This window comes from Vigna umbellata, chromosome 9 (genome assembly GCF_029865625.1).
Source record: "Vigna umbellata cultivar VRB3 chromosome 9, Vumbellata_1.0, whole genome shotgun sequence".
NCBI classification, from domain to species: domain Eukaryota; kingdom Viridiplantae; phylum Streptophyta; class Magnoliopsida; order Fabales; family Fabaceae; genus Vigna; species Vigna umbellata.
This window is the reverse complement of record NC_142173.1, coordinates 52,269,483-52,290,818: the sequence shown is the minus strand read 5'-3', so window position 1 is coordinate 52,290,818 and position 21,336 is coordinate 52,269,483. Positions and strand designations below refer to the sequence as shown.

General features: G+C 32.9%; 3 protein-coding genes across 4 annotated transcripts; 1 reads left to right on the top strand and 2 right to left on the bottom strand.

Annotated features, from left to right (window-relative positions):
* Positions 1-870: 870 nt before the first annotated feature.
* Positions 871-6,041, bottom strand: LOC124848521 (S-adenosyl-L-methionine-dependent methyltransferases superfamily protein). The gene is made up of 7 exons (XM_047326209.2): positions 5,793-6,041; positions 5,614-5,675; positions 4,303-4,436; positions 3,916-4,058; positions 3,141-3,212; positions 1,473-1,580; positions 871-1,391 (listed from the first exon to the last, which is right to left on the bottom strand). The coding sequence occupies exons 1-7, from the start codon at positions 5,848-5,850 to the stop codon at positions 1,213-1,215; spliced, it is 756 nt and encodes a 251-aa protein (XP_047182165.2). The 5' UTR covers positions 5,851-6,041; the 3' UTR covers positions 871-1,212.
* A 2,700-nt stretch (positions 6,042-8,741) lies between these two features.
* On the top strand, positions 8,742-14,579 carry LOC124848517 (LIMR family protein At5g01460). The gene is made up of 14 exons (XM_047326204.2): positions 8,742-9,320; positions 9,442-9,527; positions 10,774-10,886; positions 10,996-11,106; positions 11,419-11,517; positions 11,609-11,731; positions 11,935-11,997; positions 12,080-12,144; positions 12,591-12,700; positions 12,815-12,929; positions 13,033-13,098; positions 13,502-13,612; positions 13,977-14,043; positions 14,135-14,579. Exons 1-14 carry the CDS (start codon positions 8,971-8,973, stop codon positions 14,180-14,182), a joined length of 1,527 nt encoding a protein of 508 aa, XP_047182160.1. The 5' UTR covers positions 8,742-8,970; the 3' UTR covers positions 14,183-14,579.
* Positions 14,580-15,532: 953 nt separating this feature from the next.
* LOC124848516 (GDSL esterase/lipase WDL1-like) lies at positions 15,533-18,326 on the bottom strand. Of its 2 annotated transcripts, none has more exons than XM_047326202.2 (6): positions 18,128-18,326; positions 17,268-17,345; positions 16,660-16,851; positions 16,505-16,581; positions 15,986-16,135; positions 15,533-15,851 (listed from the first exon to the last, which is right to left on the bottom strand). In XM_047326202.2, the coding sequence occupies exons 1-6, from the start codon at positions 18,236-18,238 to the stop codon at positions 15,638-15,640; spliced, it is 822 nt and encodes a 273-aa protein (XP_047182158.1). In that variant the 5' UTR covers positions 18,239-18,326; the 3' UTR covers positions 15,533-15,637. The 2 variants fall into 2 exon arrangements, with proteins under 2 accessions (XP_047182158.1, XP_047182159.1); XM_047326203.2 differs by having other exon boundaries at positions 16,711-16,851; positions 18,128-18,321.
* Positions 18,327-21,336: the final 3,010 nt, after the last annotated feature.

The window sequence follows — 21,336 nt, the reverse complement described above, 5'->3', positions numbered from 1 at the left end:
ATATAACAATTTTTTCTAAATCAAAATTCGATCAATGAGAAACCGAATTCTATATTAAATTTTGCAATAATTTTTTCCAAAAAATTCTTCCTCCTTTTTTCTAAATGAAAAAGAAAAGAAAACTCAATTTAATCCAATTCTAACTTATTTTTCAACCAGTTACCTACAAATCATGGTTCAAAATTCGATTATCTAGAAATTAAATTGACTTGTTTTTCAACCCTTTCAATCCCAGTACTGAAATTATCTGTAAATATAATTTTTTAGTTCACATATTATATTTGGGTAAAATAGTCCTAGAGTGTTTCTATTCGGAAATTTATTTAATGAAGAAAGTTTAGACAGATAGCACAAGAACATTCTGATTTTGGAAAGCAAATTGGAGTACTTGTTGTAGATTTCTAGTACACAAAGGCAAGTCTTTTTCAAAAGGAAAAGAAAAGCAAGCTCAAACATTCAAAATCAAACTTTATAAAGATAATAATAAGATAACCACCAATGTTGCTAATCTTATATCAGCTTTGTCGTCTTCATCAAAAACAAGGTCACATCAATAGTGCTTTGTCCAAAAGATACCCTATATCATGATGTTTGTAATTAATGGTCAAGTTAGTAACAATAACCTGAGAAAATGGTTACAACATGCCAACCCTTGGAGGCTCCACAAGCCTCGTGATATTTTGTGTTGATACGAGAACCCAATTTGGCAAGTAATAAGAAGATTCTACGCTTTGAGTCTATCAATTAAATTACCATATTTACAGTCTTGCAAGATCAAGCCAACCCAGAAATGAATTCCATTTCGTAAGCAAAAATAGGGACTCAATTACAATAAGAGCAAATGTGTCAAACCAATCTTGAACAGTGACAAATAACCAACACCAAAAAAATGTATTTCTGTGCTGTTACAACAAACAAGAAAACAGAACATGATCTTAAAAGTTTCAATCAAAACCAAGAATTCAATTTCAGTGATGTAACCAACAAGAAAATAGCACAATACAAAGAAATTGAGGCATGATTACTCTCTGCTCAAATCGATGAAAATTGATGAAAACATATGTAGTAAGTAGGTATCAGTGTTATCACCTAGGAGCTTCAAATTAATCTTTAGAAGCTATAACTATAACAAGAAAAATTGTATTAATGGGCCAACTTCCTAGTTTACACTGCATTCTCCTCCCATATATACTTGAATACTAATTTAATTAATCAAGACTTTATTTCTGATATCTCATTTTCTATGGGGTTGATGCAATATACACGTGATCCAATATGCTTCACCTTTAGACCAGCTTTTTCACAACCATTGAAGAAAAGAGATTCATCTTCCTTCCCAATTCTGCGTCTCCAGCTCATCAAAAAGGCTGGCTGCGGCAACACTACATCTCCTGCCAACACAAGATTCAGTAAGTAAAGTTGCAAACTTGAGTAGCTAAAGCATGTTGGTTAGAAGGGTCTCTGCACAATACCATCACTCTCATCATTTCCAGTTAGAGAAACCGCTCTGCTAAGCTGGGGCTTGTAACATTTGAGAAGAAAGGAAATGGTCTGTATCAAATTTTCATACTGCTTTACATCTACAAACATTTAAGATTTGATATATATTAGTGACTATTTTCATACGTTATGATGATAGGATGGGCCTAAAGAGGCTTTTTAAAGAAGGAAAATCAAGTGGCTTAAAGGATTTTATAAGATGGTCTTCAAATATAGAAAAGAAAAATAATTATAACATTGTTTAGTTTACATGAACAATCTTGCATTGCTTAGTTACATGAACAATCTTATAAAATGTTAAACAATCTTACATTAAGATAAGTTACTCGATGTTGTAAGTCTTGAGGTTATGCTAACTAGTAAACTAGTTTTTCGGATTCGGATCTTCCTTTATGCTTAAGTCCAACAAATAATCTCTTTTCTTTATGAAAGACAGTCAAGAGGACAGAAATTCAAAAGAGAAGCGATGAGAAACACAAATCTTAACATTTTCCATAGCATGATGATCAAGAAATTTGTCTGGTAATTATGAAGTGGACATGTGACCGTGATTGACCAGGACACTATCCACTCCTAGAATTAAAAAAAAAGAAAATCAGTTAGGTTATTAAAACTCAAACAAAAATCCAGATACAATTAAATATTACAAAATCTCAAGCCTTATCATACTAGCTGAGGTTGGTTATATGAATCACACATCATCATTAAAATTGGTCATATACAAAATATTCATAGATGCAATTACATATTAAGTAAATACCAAAATTGGTCCTAGAAAGATGAGTTTGTTGGTTGATAGGTCCTTATTTAAAATTTTCATATAAATGAATCCTTGAGAAATTTATCTGCTTGCATATAAGTCCTGTTATATTAAATATATAATAAAGAAACATTTGTGTTTACGTATCAAATATCAAATACTCATAAAGGACTTGTATGCAAGCCGATGAAATTTTCAAAGACCCATTTACATAAAAATTGAATGAGGGTAGCGCACCCATCCTTTAAGGATCAATTTGAACATTTATTCAATTAAGTATTGCAAGATGATGAAATTAAATAACATATTTCAATAATTATTAAACAATTACTTTAATTTGGTTTCATCATTCTTTAATTTAATGGAAAAGCAGATCATTAGTGAGAACTAGAGCTAAGAAAGAAAAGGACAAAGTGCAAGCTCAACCCTTCCACAACAATCACAAAATTTAGAAAATCGTTAACAAATTGTATCCATGGCAGATTGAAATTACTAATATTGGTATTCCAGGAAATGATGATCACCAAGTTAAAAAAGCTCAAGATAGATGGCCATCACAACTTAAATCATTGCAGAAAAAAATGAATTGTGAAACTAAGCTAGTCATATGATATTATTTTCCATCACCCCTTAAAGTGCAACCACCTAGGAGATAACTTAAGCATTTCAATGGGAACATGAGATCTAGGTTTTTAATTCTACTAGTAACTTTGGGCATTTCAATTTGCAAGAAACACAGGTAGTTTTACCAGTTTACGGACCAGTAACAATGGCAGACTATTCCTTAATGGATACTTTGCATTAGTTATAATGTACTAATATTAAGTTTTAAAAAATAAGAAAAATGGTCACTATGATAGTAAAACAATAATAATCTTACATAATAAGATATCACTTGCAATGATCAGGTCCCAGTCAGGGTCAGAATTTGGAAACTTTTCTCCCCAGGTATCTGAAAATTCAAACACATTTAGTAATTTTAGAAGAGAAATTAATTACAGAATCCATAGTAATACAAGGATCAACATAAAATCAACTGGAATTAGAGGAGGTATACACATGGCTATGCATGTATGTATGTATATATAATTTGGGTACAATATTAAATATAAATTTATAATCACCTACTAGTGAGTAGTAAGCTAACTAACATTATTCAATATAGATGTTCTTAATCCTAACAACTCATCATGCATCTCCTTAATTCTAACCTCCCCCGAGTATAGTTGTCATGTTGTGCACTTAGAGCCTAAAGAACAACGAAAGATACAATGCAATACTGATTGTAAATCACACCAACAAGAGAAAACGAACAAAGAACTCACAAAATAAGATAGATATGAATAAAACTGTCATGTATATTAAGTTTTATTGAGAGGTAACAGCTAATTATTCCTGAATTTCTACCATTATTAAGGAACTACATGAAAAACTCGTGGGGGACATACTGGTTATTTTCGTACTCTTAAAAGAGTTGCAGGTGTTTTATATTGGGAGGGCAGCAAGTTGTTAACTAAGTAATGTATAAGACCCAAATATAAAATTATATTTTAATGACATAAAAGATTTTAAAGTGTAATCAGAATCACTACTTTGAAACCCTTCACAACAGCTAAGAAGCAAATGACTAATAAGTCAACTTAAAGAAGTCTCACGTTTTATGTGAGGAATGATAGGTATTTCATTTGCCTGGCAGTTGTGAGCTATGTTGTTCTCTATTTCATTGTCATCATAGTCGGAAGTTGTAATATCAAGATTGTATGATTTTCGAAGAAATATGGCCAAAGCTCCCGTGCCACTGAAATTAGATGCAACATTAGCAAAGAAAAAATGAAATCAATTGTCTGATAAGTGCAGAGCTACAGACATAGTATACACTTTCACAAGAATACAACGGAGTGCTAGTCACAGAAACGAGATATACAACCAAGTGCAATTGTATAGCTTCACTTTGAAAATCTTGAGCAAAACTTTCACCCTTTCAAATAAGTAATAACTAACTACCTTAGACATAAATTAATATACAAGTAATCCATATATACCTCCCCAACTCAATAGCACGCCTTCCTTCAATGCATGATCTGTGCTGAACTAACCATTGTGCAAATGAAAACGTCCCTGGCCAGAGTAAATTAGCATTCAGTTGATGAAAGGAAAATTCTCGGACAATCAACTCCTGCACAAATCATAAAGGCGTAGAGCAACTCAGACTAGTAGAGTACAAATTAATGCTCAAAAAACCTCAACATTTTGAATCACAGTATTCCCATGATTAACACAAGGTGATATCATGACGGCATTAAATTACCAAACTAAGCAAAATACAAATGCTTAGTGTAAGATTGTTTAGCTTTCTAACTAACTTCCTATACATGCCAGGATCTGTCAATAATATGTTCCCCTGATCTGTCAATAATATGTTTTTTGGATCCACTGGGAGTATTAGTAGGTTTACAAATTATTCTCAACTTTACTCCAATATCGAAAGCATATTTTCTCCCTAAACCACAATGTTATATCATCCACACAAAGTATCAGATAAATGCATCTATGAATGCGTTTCACTTAAAAACTAATTAGATTCACATCAAATTCCTGCACAATAGTACTAAACTTGTCAAACCAAACTCAAGGAGATAACTTTTAACGATAAAGAGATTTTTCAACTTACATGTCAAGCCTGACTCCTCGCGAGCATTAAACCAATCGAATATTATATGAAATAAACATAATTATGGTCCCTTGTTTTGACGGACAAGCACACCCAATCTTTCTGAAACAATGATTTGGTAGACCAAAATACCCTATAAGGCAAGATCTTCCTAAACAAAATAATGTTTTTCCTATTAAAGAGATCGTACAAGATTTGTTTATCTCCACTTCCTATAATAAACTCAGCAATACCATTCAACCTTCACTAGCTTGAAGAGTTTTCCTCTTCCAAACAGTTAAGCACTTCAGCGCAAATTTTGATCTGTCCAACACATCAAAACAGCATTCCCCTGAGCCAACTCTACCACAGCATCATGTTTTTTTAATCATCCTATCACAGCATCATTTTTTTTAATCAGCCTACCACAGCATCATTACAAACTCACAGCAGTCCAGCAACAAGACTCTCACAGCAACCAAACCAATGATAACTATAGTTAGAAAAATAAAAACATAATCATAAAAAGCAACCCCTGTCAATTGCAATTTCAGTTTCCTAAAGAGCACAGCACTTCAACCAAACCCATCAAATAATGCCCCAACTAACCTCAAACTTTCAACATATGACAGTCCCCCAAAACAAACCCACATGATAATTTTGCTTAAACAGCCACTAATGATGTTAAAGAAGGAAACTTCACCATCCCAGGAAACTGGTGCTTCCTCTCAACATAGCTTTCCTGTGAGTCTGCATCTTCCTCACCTGCATTCAAAAACAATTTGTTCCACCAGTTAAAAATGGAATATAGAAGTAAAAGAACAAGGAATGAGAAAGAGAGAGAGAGAGAGAGAGAGAGAGAGAGAGAGAGAGAGGTGTTACGAGTAGGGCTGTCATCTTCACCAAAGAGGCCTGATGGAGAGAATATAGCTATATCCATTTGTTAGTGTGAATGAACATGAAATGTAATTGAAATTATTGAAGAGGTGATGAAGCTAAGAGTACAATACTCTTTAGCTGTTTAGGCACTGTTCTGTGACGTTAATAGTGATTTCGTTTTGGAATTTTTGGCGTGGCGGTGACAATGTGCAGGGCGGCGGCGCGTTTTGCCATGCCAACGTGCGTGATTGATTTTTTTAGGGATTTTACAATTTTTTGAAAAGTAATTATCATTAATTAATCATTTTATTTCAATATAATGATAATTAATCATAACTATATTATAATAGTATTTTAATTTGGGAAATATACAGAATAAATATTTTATTTTATATAACTATAATTTATAATGACCAAATAATTTTAAATAAAAAAATTTGTAAAAACATAAAATATGTTGATAAGTATTTTAAAATAATTCAATTTTAAAATAAGTATTTTAAAATATGTTGATAATTTAAAATAATGAAACTGAATATTTTATTTTAAAATAATTCAATAATATAAATAGAATTTCTTAAATTTGTCTCATTATTTAAAACATAAATCATTTCTATAAAAACTCGTTCTTTGATTTTCTTTACCTTCTCTTTAAGATATATGATCGTGCATCATCGGTTTGACGATCATGAAGTGTATAGGAGATCACAACAAAGTAATCTTAATTCCTATCTCATTAATTTCTGGTTTAGAAAAAGTAAGTTTCTACCTCTTTTTTCTTTTAGTTTTATGTTCATGATCATACTTAGGAACCCCTACACGTGTGTTAATAGTCTTCTATTCCTGGTTCTTGGTTAATTTGAGGTTCTAAAGGCTCACTTAAATCACAATTTGGTGATTTGTAGGCGCTTTTAGAGTTCCTTACGTTTGAAGCAATGGGTGTGCATGTTTAGAGTGTGTTAGCATTTTTGTTTTAGAGTATTGGTAAGTCATTTTTGATTTGTTAGAGCCCCTAAGTTGATAAAAATGAGCTAGAACTTGTGGAATTAAATTTTTGTCAGGAGTTAGTTGTTTTTAAGTTAATACCTTGTTGTAAACAATTGATAATTGGTTTAAGATAGGTTATACATAATTGTTTAGGTCTATAGTAGTTTAGAATCCAATTTAGGAGTGTTAAAAGTTTGTAAAAATGGTTAAAATAGGTCATGGATGTCCTAGGGGTGTTATTTATGTAGTTTTCGTGCTACATAATTGTCTAGTAAGGCTAGCCGAGCAAGAAGGGCTCAGTGGGTGAGTTTAAGTGAGTTTTGGCAGTAATCTAATCGATTAATACTACTAGTAATGTGCAATTTTGATCAATCAAAACCAAATTCACTTGTACACACATGATCTATGTATTTCATATTTCTCTTATGATCCTAAGCAATCTTATTCTCAATTTTCATTGTGCAATAGAGAATCAATTTTTACCAACTACTTTATGATACTTGATGGGATTGTTTATGGTTCTGTGATGAAAGCTTTGAGGTTTCATGTGATAGTATGTAATGTTTGTGTGAAGTATATATATGATTATGAGAGGGATATGGTGATGGTGAATATGTGGTTGATTGTGTGAATGGTTGATGGAAGTGATTCCATGACTCGTGAAGAGGTTACATGATGACGCCCTGTAGTGTTGTTTGTATGAATGATCGAAGTTAATCCAGAGGTTTATCCTGACGCTCTCAATAATCCCAATCTCAAGTAGAGATGAATCGTTATGTCTTGGGGAGTAGTAGAAGGTCCTACTCTATGATCACTGGTTAGGGCCATAGACGTTGATGGGCTAACCTTGTGGATGGTATGGGTTGGTATTTGGTTTTGAAGGTTATTGTTGGAGGCCACCACAAGTGCATGAACCACCATAGCTTGACATTAATACTGTATTTGGATGGTCAAGTCTAAATCTGTGACATGTTTAGGATGAATGTTTATTTTTTGTCTGGAATATAATGTATGATGGAATTTTATTTGATTAAGATAAAATGTTTTACCACTAACTTACCTTTATTCTTGTGTTATTATTCTCTTTTGCATTATCACTTAAATGGTGAAGCACGTGGATAATTAGATGGTTCTACAGAGATAGATCTCTTAACATTTTTGTAGGCTTGTTTTTATCCAATAGTTTTATTATCATATATATAATGTTTTATTTTAGTAGTTTTATATTATTAAAATGAGATGTTAGACATGGTGATACATGAATAAAATTAACATAAATAATTGGACATATATTTATTATCAATAGCAAACCTACTTTTAAATAAATTGGATGAAATATCATATTATTTTTATTTACAATAATTAAAATTATTATCAAAAAATTAAAATTAAAATATAATATATATTTTATTAAGTTAAATTTAATTAAAATTAATATTTAAATTATATTTTCTAAAATTAAATTTAATTGAAATTAAATTGAAGTAATTTAATTTACCTTAGATTTTTATAATTTTAAAAATATAAAATATCTTATTTTAAATATTTGATACACACACACACATATATATATATATATATATATAACCGTGGTTTTAAAAATTCGCCATTTTTTTTAAATAGATATCAAAGGAAAGAAAACTTATAATAAATTGAATTTTCTTTTTAAGAGTCAAGTAATGAAGAGATACTATTTATGTCGGATACCTATCCCTAAGTTTGAAGATCAATTTGACATAAGTTAATTAAAAAAAAATAATTGTAACATATTTTCGTAAACTAAACTAAAAATTTCTTTTAGAAAAACTCAAATCGTAAATTTTACACAGTTATACCAAGATTTATCCAACCAAAAGATCAAAGAGTCATTTATCAACTTCAATAACCTAAAAAAGAACAAAAAAAATGTTAGTGCCAAACATACATATATTCGTTCACAACCTACCTCGACTAGCTAGTACAGCCTGGTCTGAACTTCCGAAACTGTCTCTTCTCACATCCAACAAAAAAAAAGCCTTGGAAATTACGCCAACACCCTTGCCCTCTTCCTACCATTCCTCTCCAATAGGGGCAAAACGGTATTTCCGCATTCCCGACCCAACAGAACCAAGTAACCAAAACCTTCCCTCATTCCCAATTTCTCTTCAGATCCGATTAAGCCCTAACCCTAGCTCCCAAATCGCGTTCAGCGAGAATGGGGGACTTCAACCTGGCGCTGGTGATCGTGGCGATCGTGGTGTGCGTTATCGTATTCCTCGTCAACGTATACCTCCTCGTCAATTACCAGCACCCCGATGACATTAACCAGGCCTACTTCCCCAAATTTGTCGTCGTTTTGGGTCTCTCCGTCGCCGCCATCTCCATCCTCATGCTTCCCGCCGACGTTGCTAACCGTCAGGCCTGTCGGCACGCGATCTACAATGGCGCGTGCAATCTCACGCTCCCCATGAAGGACCTCTGGCTCGCGGTGTACATCCTCGACGCGATCCTCGTCTTCTTCGTCATCCCCTTCGCCATGTTCTACTACGAAGGCGACCAGGACAAGTAAGTACGTTGTGCTTTAATTCAAATTTTAAACTTTTAAACTTTTCGTGATTTATTGAAAAAAATTAAAATTTTGTTTGATTTGAGGAAACGCAATGCGTTTTGTTTTTGTTGTGTGTAGGAGTGTTGGTAAAAGGATTAAGAGCGCGTTGTGTTGGATGGTGACCACTGCGATTGTGTGCGCTCTTATTTTGGGGATTTTGTATGGTACGTTCTCGTAGTTTTGTTGGTTGTTTTATTTCAGTTGTACCTTGTTTCTAAATCTGTTCAGAACGAGGTAGGGGTAAGATGGTAATTTCCTGTGTGATTTGAAGGTTTAGTGTTCGGATTTTGTTGCTTTTTTGTGGTAGCTGGTGTTGGGTGGGTTTGTTTGGTTGGGTGAGGGTTATGTGATAGTGAATGGAAATGTTGTTTGAGTGGTGATATATAATCACTGTATAAACCATACATCTTCTCAATTCCTATTATTTCTGTCTTTGTCTTTTTACCTTATCCCATACTCACATTTATCTACTGTTGGGGGTCCATAGATTATTTTCCATGTTTTTCTGGATGGTTCAATGGGTGTGAGCAGTGGGATGAAGATTTGGAAGTTGAGAGTGGAATTCACAGAGTTGATATGCGTTAATTTGGGCCGATTTTTTTTGTTTCATGCTGGTGATCTCTCATTCGTAGGCATAGAAATCCATTGCTGGTTTCCTTGTGAAGCTATACACTATGTGTCCATCTTGTAAATTGTACAAGTCCTACGTTAAGGAAATGACAAATGGTGGGTTTTCGTGCTGTTTATTACTTTGTTCTTTGGGGGCCTGAGGGGTTGAGATTACCGAAGATATCAGTTGGTGAAGTTCCTTTGCTGTATGAAACCATGTTTAAGGATTATTTGGTAAGGAAAAGTTGTTCGTTTTGGATTAATGGTTGGATTAAGGTTGGGTTTTGAGCTATTATAGGCGGGGTTGGGATTCTGTGTCGAAGAACAGAAAATTCACATCAAATGGGATGCCAGAGTAGCTTCTGTCATATATGAATTTGATGTGAGTTATGAACACGTTGCCAAATACACAATAAGAGGGCAGGAATTTGATTCTGGCTGCCTCCATTCTTCATAAATCATAATTAAATATAATTTCAACCTGTTATCTGTGTTTCAAGCCCAAAGGGCTCTTTTATGAAGATGCGTGTTTTGAATATAAGACCAATCTTGATCCTCACAAATCCATAATCATAATGTTGCAACTTGCAAGGTATTAATTTCACCTATGCACCAAATACCACCCTCTGAAATTCATTATATGAGTGGAAGATTTGTTATATGACTAGTTATTATATGAGTGGAAGATTTGTTACTAAGTGTAAAATCTGTTTGTTCTTTTTTAAAAATCCACAATTAATTTAACATTTTATGTCCACTTTTGCTTCATGAGTATTGACCTGCATCTGACTGATTTGTTAGGACTTATTGGAAAGGTGGACTTTACTGTTAGGCATCTCTCTTCTTCCACAAACTCATTTCCTAGCACATGGGAGTTCAGCAGTAGTCAACAATGTATTGGAAACACACATCAGGTCTGTTGTTTCTCTCTCTCTGACCGAAAGTCCATATTTTCTCTCTCTTAAAAGTAATTTTTTTTTTGCCTGTGCTCATTCTGATTTTTCCCCTTTGTCTGAAAAACAGTGTTCTGCATACATTGCCAGTCCTTCATCAGAGAAAACCTGGACCATGCGTACTACCTTTCCGGAATATGTTGTTGCTCTGGCCACTATAGTTGGATCTGTGCTTTTTGCTGTAAGTTAATCCTATATCATATGCTGCCTTGGTAGTTTATGGATTTATGAGCAAGATATATCTTTTTTTTTTCTTTTCAAATGATTATACATTCTTTCAATTATCATATTTTTTCTTGTGAAAGTGTGTATGAATTAGGATATTGGGCTAGATCCTTTTGACTCCCTAAAAATTTTAATCTGATCCTATAAATTGCACACAAGCAGAAGCAACTGCTTATAGTGACTCTGGTAATGCCTTGCATCCAAGGTCACAAGTAAGTTTATTTCCTATTACTGATGTTAACAATTGATTTCTCACCATTCAATCCAGATATTTGGTGGTGTTGGTATTGCTTGTCTTCCATTGGGACTTATATTTTCTTTCATTCGGCGTCCAAAGGCTGTTATCACTCGTTCACAGTATATCAAGGTGCTATATTCTTTTAGAGCTGGAAACTACTAAATGTTGATTGAATATGCTGTATTATATTTATCGTGTGGTTTGTTGGTTATGGTTGTAGGAAGCTACTGAATTGGGCAAAAAAGCAAAAGATCTGAAGAAAGCAGCTGAGTCACTTCGTCAGGAAGAAAAAGGTGGTTCAAAGGGTAGGAAATTTCGGAAAAATGTGAAATCAGTGGAAAAGGTAGACTAATATTAGTGCTTTAGTGGTACTTTATATTTCCAACATCGTGTTAAGTATTTTATGTGTACCATTGTTCACATGGACTGCCATATATTAATTTAATGTGTGCTTTTCTAGTGGCTGCTCAAAGTTGTCTACAGTTTATGATTAATTTGTTTTTGTGGTTATGTTCTTAAACTTACCTATCTTGCATAATTTGCCAGGAGTTGCTTCAATTAGAAGAAGATGTCAAGCTTCTTGAAGAGATGTACCCACAAGGAGAAAAGGTGAGTTCCTTGTACATACTGGACTTCTAGGCATATACAACGTGCTATAGTTCCCCCACTTACTGATCCTGTATGAATGCAGGCTGAGGCAACATGGGCACTAACAGTTCTAGGGTATCTGGCAAAACTTGTTATGGGAATTTTAGGGTAAGCAATGGCATATAAGGATTGAGTTACTTGGAATGCTGGATACACTAAACTGTCTGATGATTTTCAGAAGGTTCTCTCCTGATAAATTTCATAAAGATGGATAGATAAATAGATTAAATGGTTTATTTTCATTACTAAAAATTGATTGAATTTAAATTAATGAAGGAATGACTGATAAGAAGTGTAAGTAAAATTAGATTTGGTTATAGAAATTTAATTTAACTAGGAGAAAATAATGATATTTTAGAGAAAATAGACAAAATTAGTTGAATTGAAGTGCTACTAGACGTATAAGAGTGGCAATAGACAACACCCCTTCGATGGGGGCAGTGAATACAGCTGCATAACTGTTACTGGGATATTATTACTCTTGCTATCTTAATCTAAAACAGGTTTTATGACTTCCATGTATCATCTAACTTAAGATTTGAAAACTGTGCCAGGTTAATCGTTTCTGTGGCGTGGGTTGGTCATATCATTATCTATCTATTAGTTGATCCTCCGCTTTCTCCTTTCTTGAATGAAGTTTTCATCAAGCTGGATGATATCTGGGGTATGTTGGAATACGCTTACCTTAATATTTGATTACCATAAGTTATAGAGTTTAAATACATTATATTCTAATTTCCATTCTGTTATTCTTCGTGATGTCTTCTTCTTTCATTAGGTCTTCTTGGTACAGCTGCATTTGCATTCTTCTGCTTCTACCTTCTTCTTGCTGTGATTGCTGGAGCCATGGTGCTTGGGCTGAGACTAGTTTTCATTACTATTCATCCAATGAAGTAATTAAACTTTGCAGTCTATTATACCATTTCACATTGATTTTAATTTGTATTGGTCACATACTAGGACTTGTTGATTACTATGTGAACTTATCTATGGCAGGTGGGGAGCTACTCTCATGAACTCTTTTCTGTTCAATGTGGGCCTTATTCTTCTTTCTTCCATTAGGTCAGTATAGCCTGTAGGATGCATTTTCAAATGTATATTATGTATAGAAGTTTACTTCTATTATGGTTGATGCATAGGTTCAACATTTGTGTTAAATTTTTATTTTGTACCTTTATAAATTTTAAAATAATGAATTTCATCCTTCTTTGATTTCATATGGTAGGAAGGGATAGTTTAACTGGAGTGCGTCATTGAAAGTGGTCTTACTTTCTGGCTTTGATTTTTCTGTTCAAAAGTTTAGAAGGAGCAGGAATATTTCTCTGTTGTGCCAGTTATTATGTGTTTAAGGAAGTTATTTATGGACAGAGTACCAAATAGGGTTCTCTACATAGCGAAAAATTGTTGTGCTGTCATGATATTCTGTGATGACATTGCTGAAAGTTCAGTTGTTTTACCTTTTCAGTGTGATCCAGTTCTGCTCCACAGCATTTGCCTACTATGCTCAAGCAACTGCAGCACAGGAAATATTTGGCCACACCTTGGAGTCTCTTCGGGGAATTAAATATTTGTACAAGTGAGTCAAGCTGAATATTTTTCTCCCCCTTTATCCTCTGATTGGGTGAAGAAAGAATCCAAGACTGCAAATTTTGACCATTTACTGGGATTGTCCCAGCTTGTCCTTCTAACTCCCCTAAATATCTTCTACTGATGATTCTATTACTATTTCATGCGCTCAAAATGTGAAAAACATAATAAATCAGCTGGTCATATATTGGCATGAATGAGATAAATTATTGAGAACTAAAGACGGGTAGTTAGGGGATTATATTTTACTATTAACCGTGGATATGTAACAGGGGAGGTTTGCATGCATTATTTGTTCTAGCATTTTTAATGCCTTGCTATTATAACTAACCCATGCATTTTTCATATCACAGATACAATGTCTTCCAGATCGCGTTTGTTGCATTGGCTGGGCTAACTTTTGTATATTATGCTGCCTTTGTAAGTTTAACTCGAGTTTTTTATTTTCTTTTCTTTTGTGTGTCAATGATTTTTGCTGATCCAGAAGAGGTTTTGAATTTGGAAATGTCAGGGATGGAGAAGAAAGAAGCCCAGTGGCAGGTTCCAATTGTCTACATGAGGGTAATGGTTTATTGCGTGGAAGAATGTTTTCTAAAGGTAGCCATCGGGAATTCTTATCGCAAAATCTCATTTGAAGTGGCTTTTATTTGGATGTGTGCATTGGCCTAGTTTTGTTTTTCCTTGAAGATTATAGAGTTGGCTGATGCGCATCCGAATAGAATCATTTTTCTGAGGTGTAATCATTGGGTGGGTGCTTGCGATACCACTTAGCTTTTTTATTCTTTCTCCAACCTTGTATGTATGATTCCTTGGTTTGATTTATGCAAACACATTCTTCTGATTATGTAACTGTAACTGAATATACCATGAGCACAAGAGACTACTGGGTTTTTCGTAACCCTTTAATGTATAATGCAACTGTTCCCAAAAACAAATTGTACTAGTCAATGTTTTAATGTTTGTTTCTCTGTAACGTAGATATCCTCCTATTCCTATACCAACAGGATGTTGGGTTTTTGTGAAAAGAGACTTTCGGGTCTGTTGAAGAACGTAATAATCTATTCCAGCAAATCAATACATAGTTTTATTCTAAAAATATCATGATTTGGGACGCAAGAAAAAAGATGTAGAAACACAAACCAATTATGATGCTAACGTGTATAAATCAAACTGTACTTGTACATTTAAAAAAGTCAGCGCTGATTTTAACGTTACCAAGTGTAATCCAAACATACTTTCGTGACATTTCTATGCAAAATAACCAGACACCTTTACTTGATATTGCTTGATCAATACATTGCTCATAAACTTACTTCTAACTACCTGAATAAAAGTTAATGCAACAGGATTTAAAAGTGTGTCAAATATGCATCTCGAATTACGCGTGTTCGACATAATAGTGTTCATGGTCAGAAACACATTGACGCCATTAGTTTGATTCAAATATCTTGTAAACATAAAAATCGACGAAACGACAATGATTTGAATTTTGTTGGTAGCCCTATCTGTATTTGTGGTTCATAGGTAAATATACTTTGCCAAATTATTTTACACATGCAGCCTTAATGTGTTTCCTTTTTTATTTTGCAAAGATTAAAGAAATTGTACGCATTTTCAATTCAGTTATTTGTTCCACCAATGGAAAGCTGGCGAAGCTCCTTAATGCATCTGCACAAATTGCAAAGCCTTTTCTCTAAAACTTCATATTTCCCATCAAAAATAAGGCATGGCCTGGGATCAGTATTACATGAGAAGCGTTACCTATCAGCGATCTTGAATGACAAAATACATATTACAGTCTATTTAATTTCATGTCAGATATGATTTTCAGAAGCTAACGGTCATAGTTTCTTTTCGTATGCGATTTTATTTCTATTTTCAAAAGTGCTTTTAACATGCTACAATATGCTTTAAGAACAACATATTTCTTTAATCACCTATAAACAGTATAAAACCATTCCACTTTGAGATTCAAATTATGGGTTTTTCTGTTGCTTGAAAATGCAGAATAATTCTACTCCAATTGAGAATTTCCTTGGAAGTTCCCGTTAGAGACATTTATAATACTCTTTCTATCAGCACAATTTGGATCATGAAGAAAATCTTCTGCAAACTCTGTTGGCATTGAGTTCCAATGCAGACTAGGTTCCCAGTCTGCTTCTCTGAGGACCTTAAATATCTCTTTTGCCACTATTTTGTTTCCCTCATGTGACAAATGAATTCCATCCCTATCAAACAACACCCCATCAAATGAATCAATTGTAATTTGCAGATTTATACTTTTCCTTTAGATACATAAAACAGAAAGGCAGAAAGAGAGAGAGAGAGAGAGGGAGAGAGAGTAATTGGAATATAAACTCACGTGAAGCAAACATCTAACCAGTCATGCCTTTGCTGGAGTGCAGACCAGAGATCAATGGCTTTCACATTCATCTCACGGCACAGCTCCAAACATGCTTCTGAGTATAATCGACAGGATTCATTTGTCCTTTTTAATGGCCCCAGTAGATCACTGCTTCAAGTTCAACCATTAATGTTTGTGATTGAAACTATATTTTCAATAAAATCAGGCAGCAAGAATGTCAAAACTTTTGGAGTCCTCCATCCTCAAAATTTATCATGTGCCAGCATACTGATTCAGATATTGTTGGTACAAAGCGAAAGGTGCCATTATTCAAGCTTTGTCTAAATCTTTAAAACCAATTTATAAGACCCTTTGGCCAGGGTAAAAGTTCGACCTATAAATAAGTTGGTCTACTATGTAATCATATGGCAGAGAGAAAAGTACAGGTGTCATAAAAAAAGTAGAAGTGCAGGAATTACGTAGCCTCAAGATAATGTGAAATTAAAATGAATAACCATAATCAATTGGAATGAGAACCTGAGCATTTCATGCATTTGCACCTCATTGATGGGAGGGGAACTGAGAAATATTAAGCGAGTCTTCTTTGAAAGGCTCTGACAATCATTGGTAAAATTTCATTGTAATAAACGTGGATGCAAAGAGTACTATCAATACCAATAAATAAATAATACCTGATGTGTGGAAAAAGAAAGGAAACTTGTGTTGTTGTGTAAAAAGTTTACCATTAGATGGATTGCAATCTTCCTCATATTTTCAATGTATTCTTGGAGGGGTACATGAGGACTCTGGGCTGTTGGATGTGGATGCATAGAATCATTGCCACCAAAGTACACAATTACCAATGATGGTTGATCAGTGGCATCCTGATTTGGAGGTGACAACAAAAAAGTGATTTCCTTTAAGTCAGTCTGAGCAAGAATCAAGTAACCACACAGTGCAAAAATGAATCTAAAGATGGGTGTCTGTGTGTACATTGTTAAGAATTCAAATACATATAAAAATTTTACATTAAATAAAAATGAAAAAAAATGACTGTCATATAAAGAAAGGTTCCCAAACTATGAAATTTAGAGTTTTGTGTTGAAGATGGTATCATTTAATTCATATATCAAATATATAGTATATAGGATAAGTTAATTAGCTAGCTGCAGTTCCATATTTAATAACCACTCCAATTAAAATAAACGCATCTTATTATTTGTCAAGAAAGGATGATATTGAAGTTGATGAAAAGGTGAGATTCAGAATCAACACAGGAATAAAAACACATTCTCAATACCTTAGGAAATATTTTATCCAGAGCTTGCAGAGCACGTCTTGTATTCCAACCGCAATATCCTCTCAAAATTACATCTGCCTATGTCAAGTCAATCTGTGATAAGTTAAACTCATTTTCCATCTTAATGCTTCACTCACAAAAATTAAATGCAAATATAAATTGACTGCTATATTTCAGAATATTTAGACACTTTAAATGCATCTGTTATTAAACCACTTTCAAACATAGGATGTCTATTATCTATATTATATCTATGTAAGTTGTGCAAACTGTAGCGTTGACACCCTCAACAGTGATTCTGTATATTCTTTCTGGTCACATCAGTATTTTTGTTATGGTATCAATTTTAATTCTATATCCTCACTCTGTGCTTATATGGAGAAGACAAATCTCATCCAATTCCATGCTACAGGACCACCACTAAGTCACTTTTCTGCTCCATGATTGACATCTTATTTTTGATTCTCCACAAGAAAACGACCAGCCATAATTTCCATATATCCATTCATCGAATCAGAATCAGTAAACAGGACCTAAATTTTCCCAAAAGAGACTATTGGGTGAAGTCCTGTTCCCAAAGATTAAAAACTCAAGAAGAAATTTGCACAAAAATAAACAGGCAAAACAATTCTTAATGGGTTATCTCAACATGAAAAATTAAAGCACAACGAGCTTTACCCTCTTGAGAATAATTCACCACAACAAAAAGCGAGTGAGTAAACCTTATATCAGAAAGACCAAGATTGTGAAAATCAAAGTGCATGCACTAAAACCAAAAAGAAACAAAAAACGCAGCATTAACATGAATATATATGGAACCATGATGCATGAAGAAGAACAAGATGCAACATATCAAATACCTTGCGAGCATACAAGTTGGCAAGGGTAGCTCCCCAACCTTCACAACTATAACTCAGCTCAACTATGGATGAACCAAACAACACAAATTGAGGCCTCACTGGTCCTACCATTTCTCAAAATATATATCAATAATTCACTCTCACGTCAATATTTATAGATGTGGATTTGCTTTCTTTGCCCTGCTGCCTTCTCTTGTCATTGGCACAGCACGTTCTGTAGATAACGATATGAAAGTTACGTCCTACTTTTGGAATTTTGATCAATCACATAAATCAGATCAAATAACTTAACACATGGTATTTCAAGTACTTTTCGTTTTCCAATCAGAATTAATATTTTACGTTTATAATAAGACAAATTCAAGTATGTTTTAATTCTTTCACATGTTACTAAATTTTTACTACTGCTTTTTCTATATTTTTAGATTGTATTCACATATTACTTTTACAAGAAAAAAAAAGCTCTATTAACATTTTTCAGTTGTTAATAGTTTAAAATTACCGCATATTTAATTTATATTGTTTATTATGAATTTAATTCATATGTTACCAAATATTCGAATTATATATTTAAAATATTAATTGATTAAATTATAGGATACTAGTTGTTTAAATTCAAAACATCACTGTTTTCTATTAAACTGAAGGGAGGCAAATAACACTAATACAAAGAATTATATATGTTTTTGATCTTTTAATTTTTAGTAAAATTTGAAATTAGTTCATTTTTGAGACTTTGGTCCAATTTAGTCTTCTAACTTTAAAATACGTAAATTTAATCATTTTAACCAAATTTTATTAAGTTTATTTGATGTTTTAAATGCATTTCTCAGTTAATGTTAAAGCGAAAATGTGTCAAACGATATAAATAATTCAAATGTTATTATAAAATACATTTGAAATGTCAAATAAATGATATAAAATTAAGTTAAAAGGACTAAATTCATATATATTTTTTAAGTTTGAGAACTAAATTGAGACAAATATTTGGAAAAGAACTAATTTCAATTTTCATTAAAATTAAAAAATAAAAAACATATTTAACCATTATAATAAAGTTATATATATATATATATATATATATATATATATATATATATATATATATATAATCATAAAACTAACTATAAGCAACTTGAATGGATTAACATGTGGTGCTAATAGATTATTTTAAATTCTAACCTCATATATAAACTAAACTAATTATAAATAATTTTAAATTTAAATTCTAATTAGTAAATTGTTAAACTTTTGAAAGTTAATTTCTTGTTCAAAGTGTTGTTATAAAACTTGGGTAAAGATTTAAATAGTGTTTTTACAAAGTCGACTAGGTACCCTGCAAATTCTTCCATGAACTCTTCAAATGCTTTCAACATTCAAACTCTAATGTACTCGTCCTTCCCCTGAGTATTTGTTTTCTTAGGGTGTGTGCTTGTAGAAGACACTTTGGTACTCAAGTTACTCTCTCACATTAGTAAGTAATAAATGCATAATTAATGAAAGCGTAATCAATGACATCGTTAAATGCACTATTTATACTTATAAATTATGGACTTTTTTACCTGGACGGGCCTAGGCCCATAGGCCCAAACACTTGTTGTCTCTTGGATTGTTGTAGTTAATCAAGGGCCATGGTGACTAGTGTCATATACAATGTTATGCTGGCTGAATAGAGATGGATCGAGTACATGCCAACCTAATAGTCTGACATGGACTCATATAAGGACAAGACATAGTTGGTAGTATTGAATATTTTCTGAAAAATGAATTAAGAGGGATTTAATTGTATAACAATAATAAATTAAACTTTGCTTTTGATTTTTTTGTTACATTAAATTTTGAACTTATGATATAGGATTTTATTTTGATCAAGGTTATTTGGTTATTACTGAAATTCTTAATTTTCTTTTCTTTTTATTAACATGGTCCATCAACTTTTTATTTTCTAAATTAATCTGTCGTGAGTGAGAGAGATAAGTAAAATATTTTTCGAATTAATTTATTTACGAATGTGTTGAATAATTTAAAAATAATTTTTAAATATTTTTTAAGGGTAATATAAACTGTTATATACATTTAAGAGTGGCAAAATAGGTCAATTCAACCCGTTTAAGCCCAATCCTACGTTGGCCCACCAAAAATGGGTCTAGTCGGATTGGTTTTTCAATTGATAACAGATTGAAATTTACAACTTAGTCCGGCTCGTTGGCAAGCTTTTATTTTGCTGTCTAGGGTGTTTTAGATCTTAGTCGAGTTGTATCAGACCTTGGTCGAACTATATTGGATTTTGGCTGAGTTGTATCATTCTTCGGTCGAGTTATATCCGACCTTGGCTGAGCTGTATCAGACCTCGCGTATCAGATGTCGACCATACTGTTGAGTTGTGTTAATATGAAGTGTCGCACAATTTTTTTCAATAAAGCTTGTTGGCGCACTTTCCTTACCCACGGGCTGACCTATCGAACATGGTGGGTTAATTTGGACTCCTAGATTCTCGATGTACTTTGTGGTGCTTTTCATATGGCTTTAAGAACACTTTGACAGGATAAGGATAATTGCACCTGGTCTACACTTTGGCCAAATCTAGTTTTAACTTTTATGTTTATTGTGTTGGTTTCATGATTCAATTTGTTCTCAGGACTATTTTGATTCACATTATATAAATTATACTTAATACTTCCAAACAGAGACTATTAAATTTATTTGAATGAATCCATCAACATAGCTTTAAGAGAGAAGTAACCATTTGATGCCTAAACATCAAGAGGAATTTATATTTACATGTGTGGTTCATGATACGCTAATCTTATCACTCGTTGTTTAAGAAAGAAGTAACCAAAGTGAAAGACAACATTCGAGACGCTTTGCATGACTCATTCCTACCCATTAATTAGTTTAATTTGAAGTTAACTTTGGAAATTCGAAAGTTATAAATTAAATCTCATATATTTGGAAAATTAATTTAGGTTGAATTTTAGGTCGTTCTAATTTGATGTGTGTATGAGTTTAATTGTGTTAGGATTAGTAAAGAAGACTAAATTCAACTTTGAAAAATTTCCTTAACTTGATGAATTAATTTGTTTAATAAAAAAAATTTTCACAAGAAAACTTATTTAAGTTTCAACAAATGTTAAGGTAATTTTGTTAATTTTTCATCAACATACATATGTTGGAAGTCTCATGTCTACTAAAGATAAGACCATATACAA

Coding starts and splice junctions, on each gene's coding strand:
- LOC124848521 (XM_047326209.2), bottom strand. CDS start 5,850: ATGGATATAGCTATATTCTCTCCATCAGGCCTCTTTGGTGAAGATGAC. Junction 3,213..3,915: donor TATCATTCCTCACATAAAAC/GTGAGACTTCTT, acceptor TTGAATTTTCAG/ATACCTGGGGAGAAAAGTTT. Junction 1,392..1,472: donor TGGAAATGATGAGAGTGATG/GTATTGTGCAGA, acceptor TTGTGTTGGCAG/GAGATGTAGTGTTGCCGCAG.
- LOC124848517 (XM_047326204.2), top strand. CDS start 8,971: ATGGGGGACTTCAACCTGGCGCTGGTGATCGTGGCGATCGTGGTGTGC. Junction 11,107..11,418: donor TTGGATCTGTGCTTTTTGCT/GTAAGTTAATCC, acceptor CATTCAATCCAG/ATATTTGGTGGTGTTGGTAT. Junction 11,732..11,934: donor ATGTGAAATCAGTGGAAAAG/GTAGACTAATAT, acceptor ATAATTTGCCAG/GAGTTGCTTCAATTAGAAGA.
- LOC124848516 (XM_047326202.2), bottom strand. CDS start 18,238: ATGGTAGGACCAGTGAGGCCTCAATTTGTGTTGTTTGGTTCATCCATA. Junction 16,582..16,659: donor TTTCTTTTTCCACACATCAG/GTATTATTTATT, acceptor AATGATTGTCAG/AGCCTTTCAAAGAAGACTCG. Junction 15,852..15,985: donor TGGTTAGATGTTTGCTTCAC/GTGAGTTTATAT, acceptor GTTGTTTGATAG/GGATGGAATTCATTTGTCAC.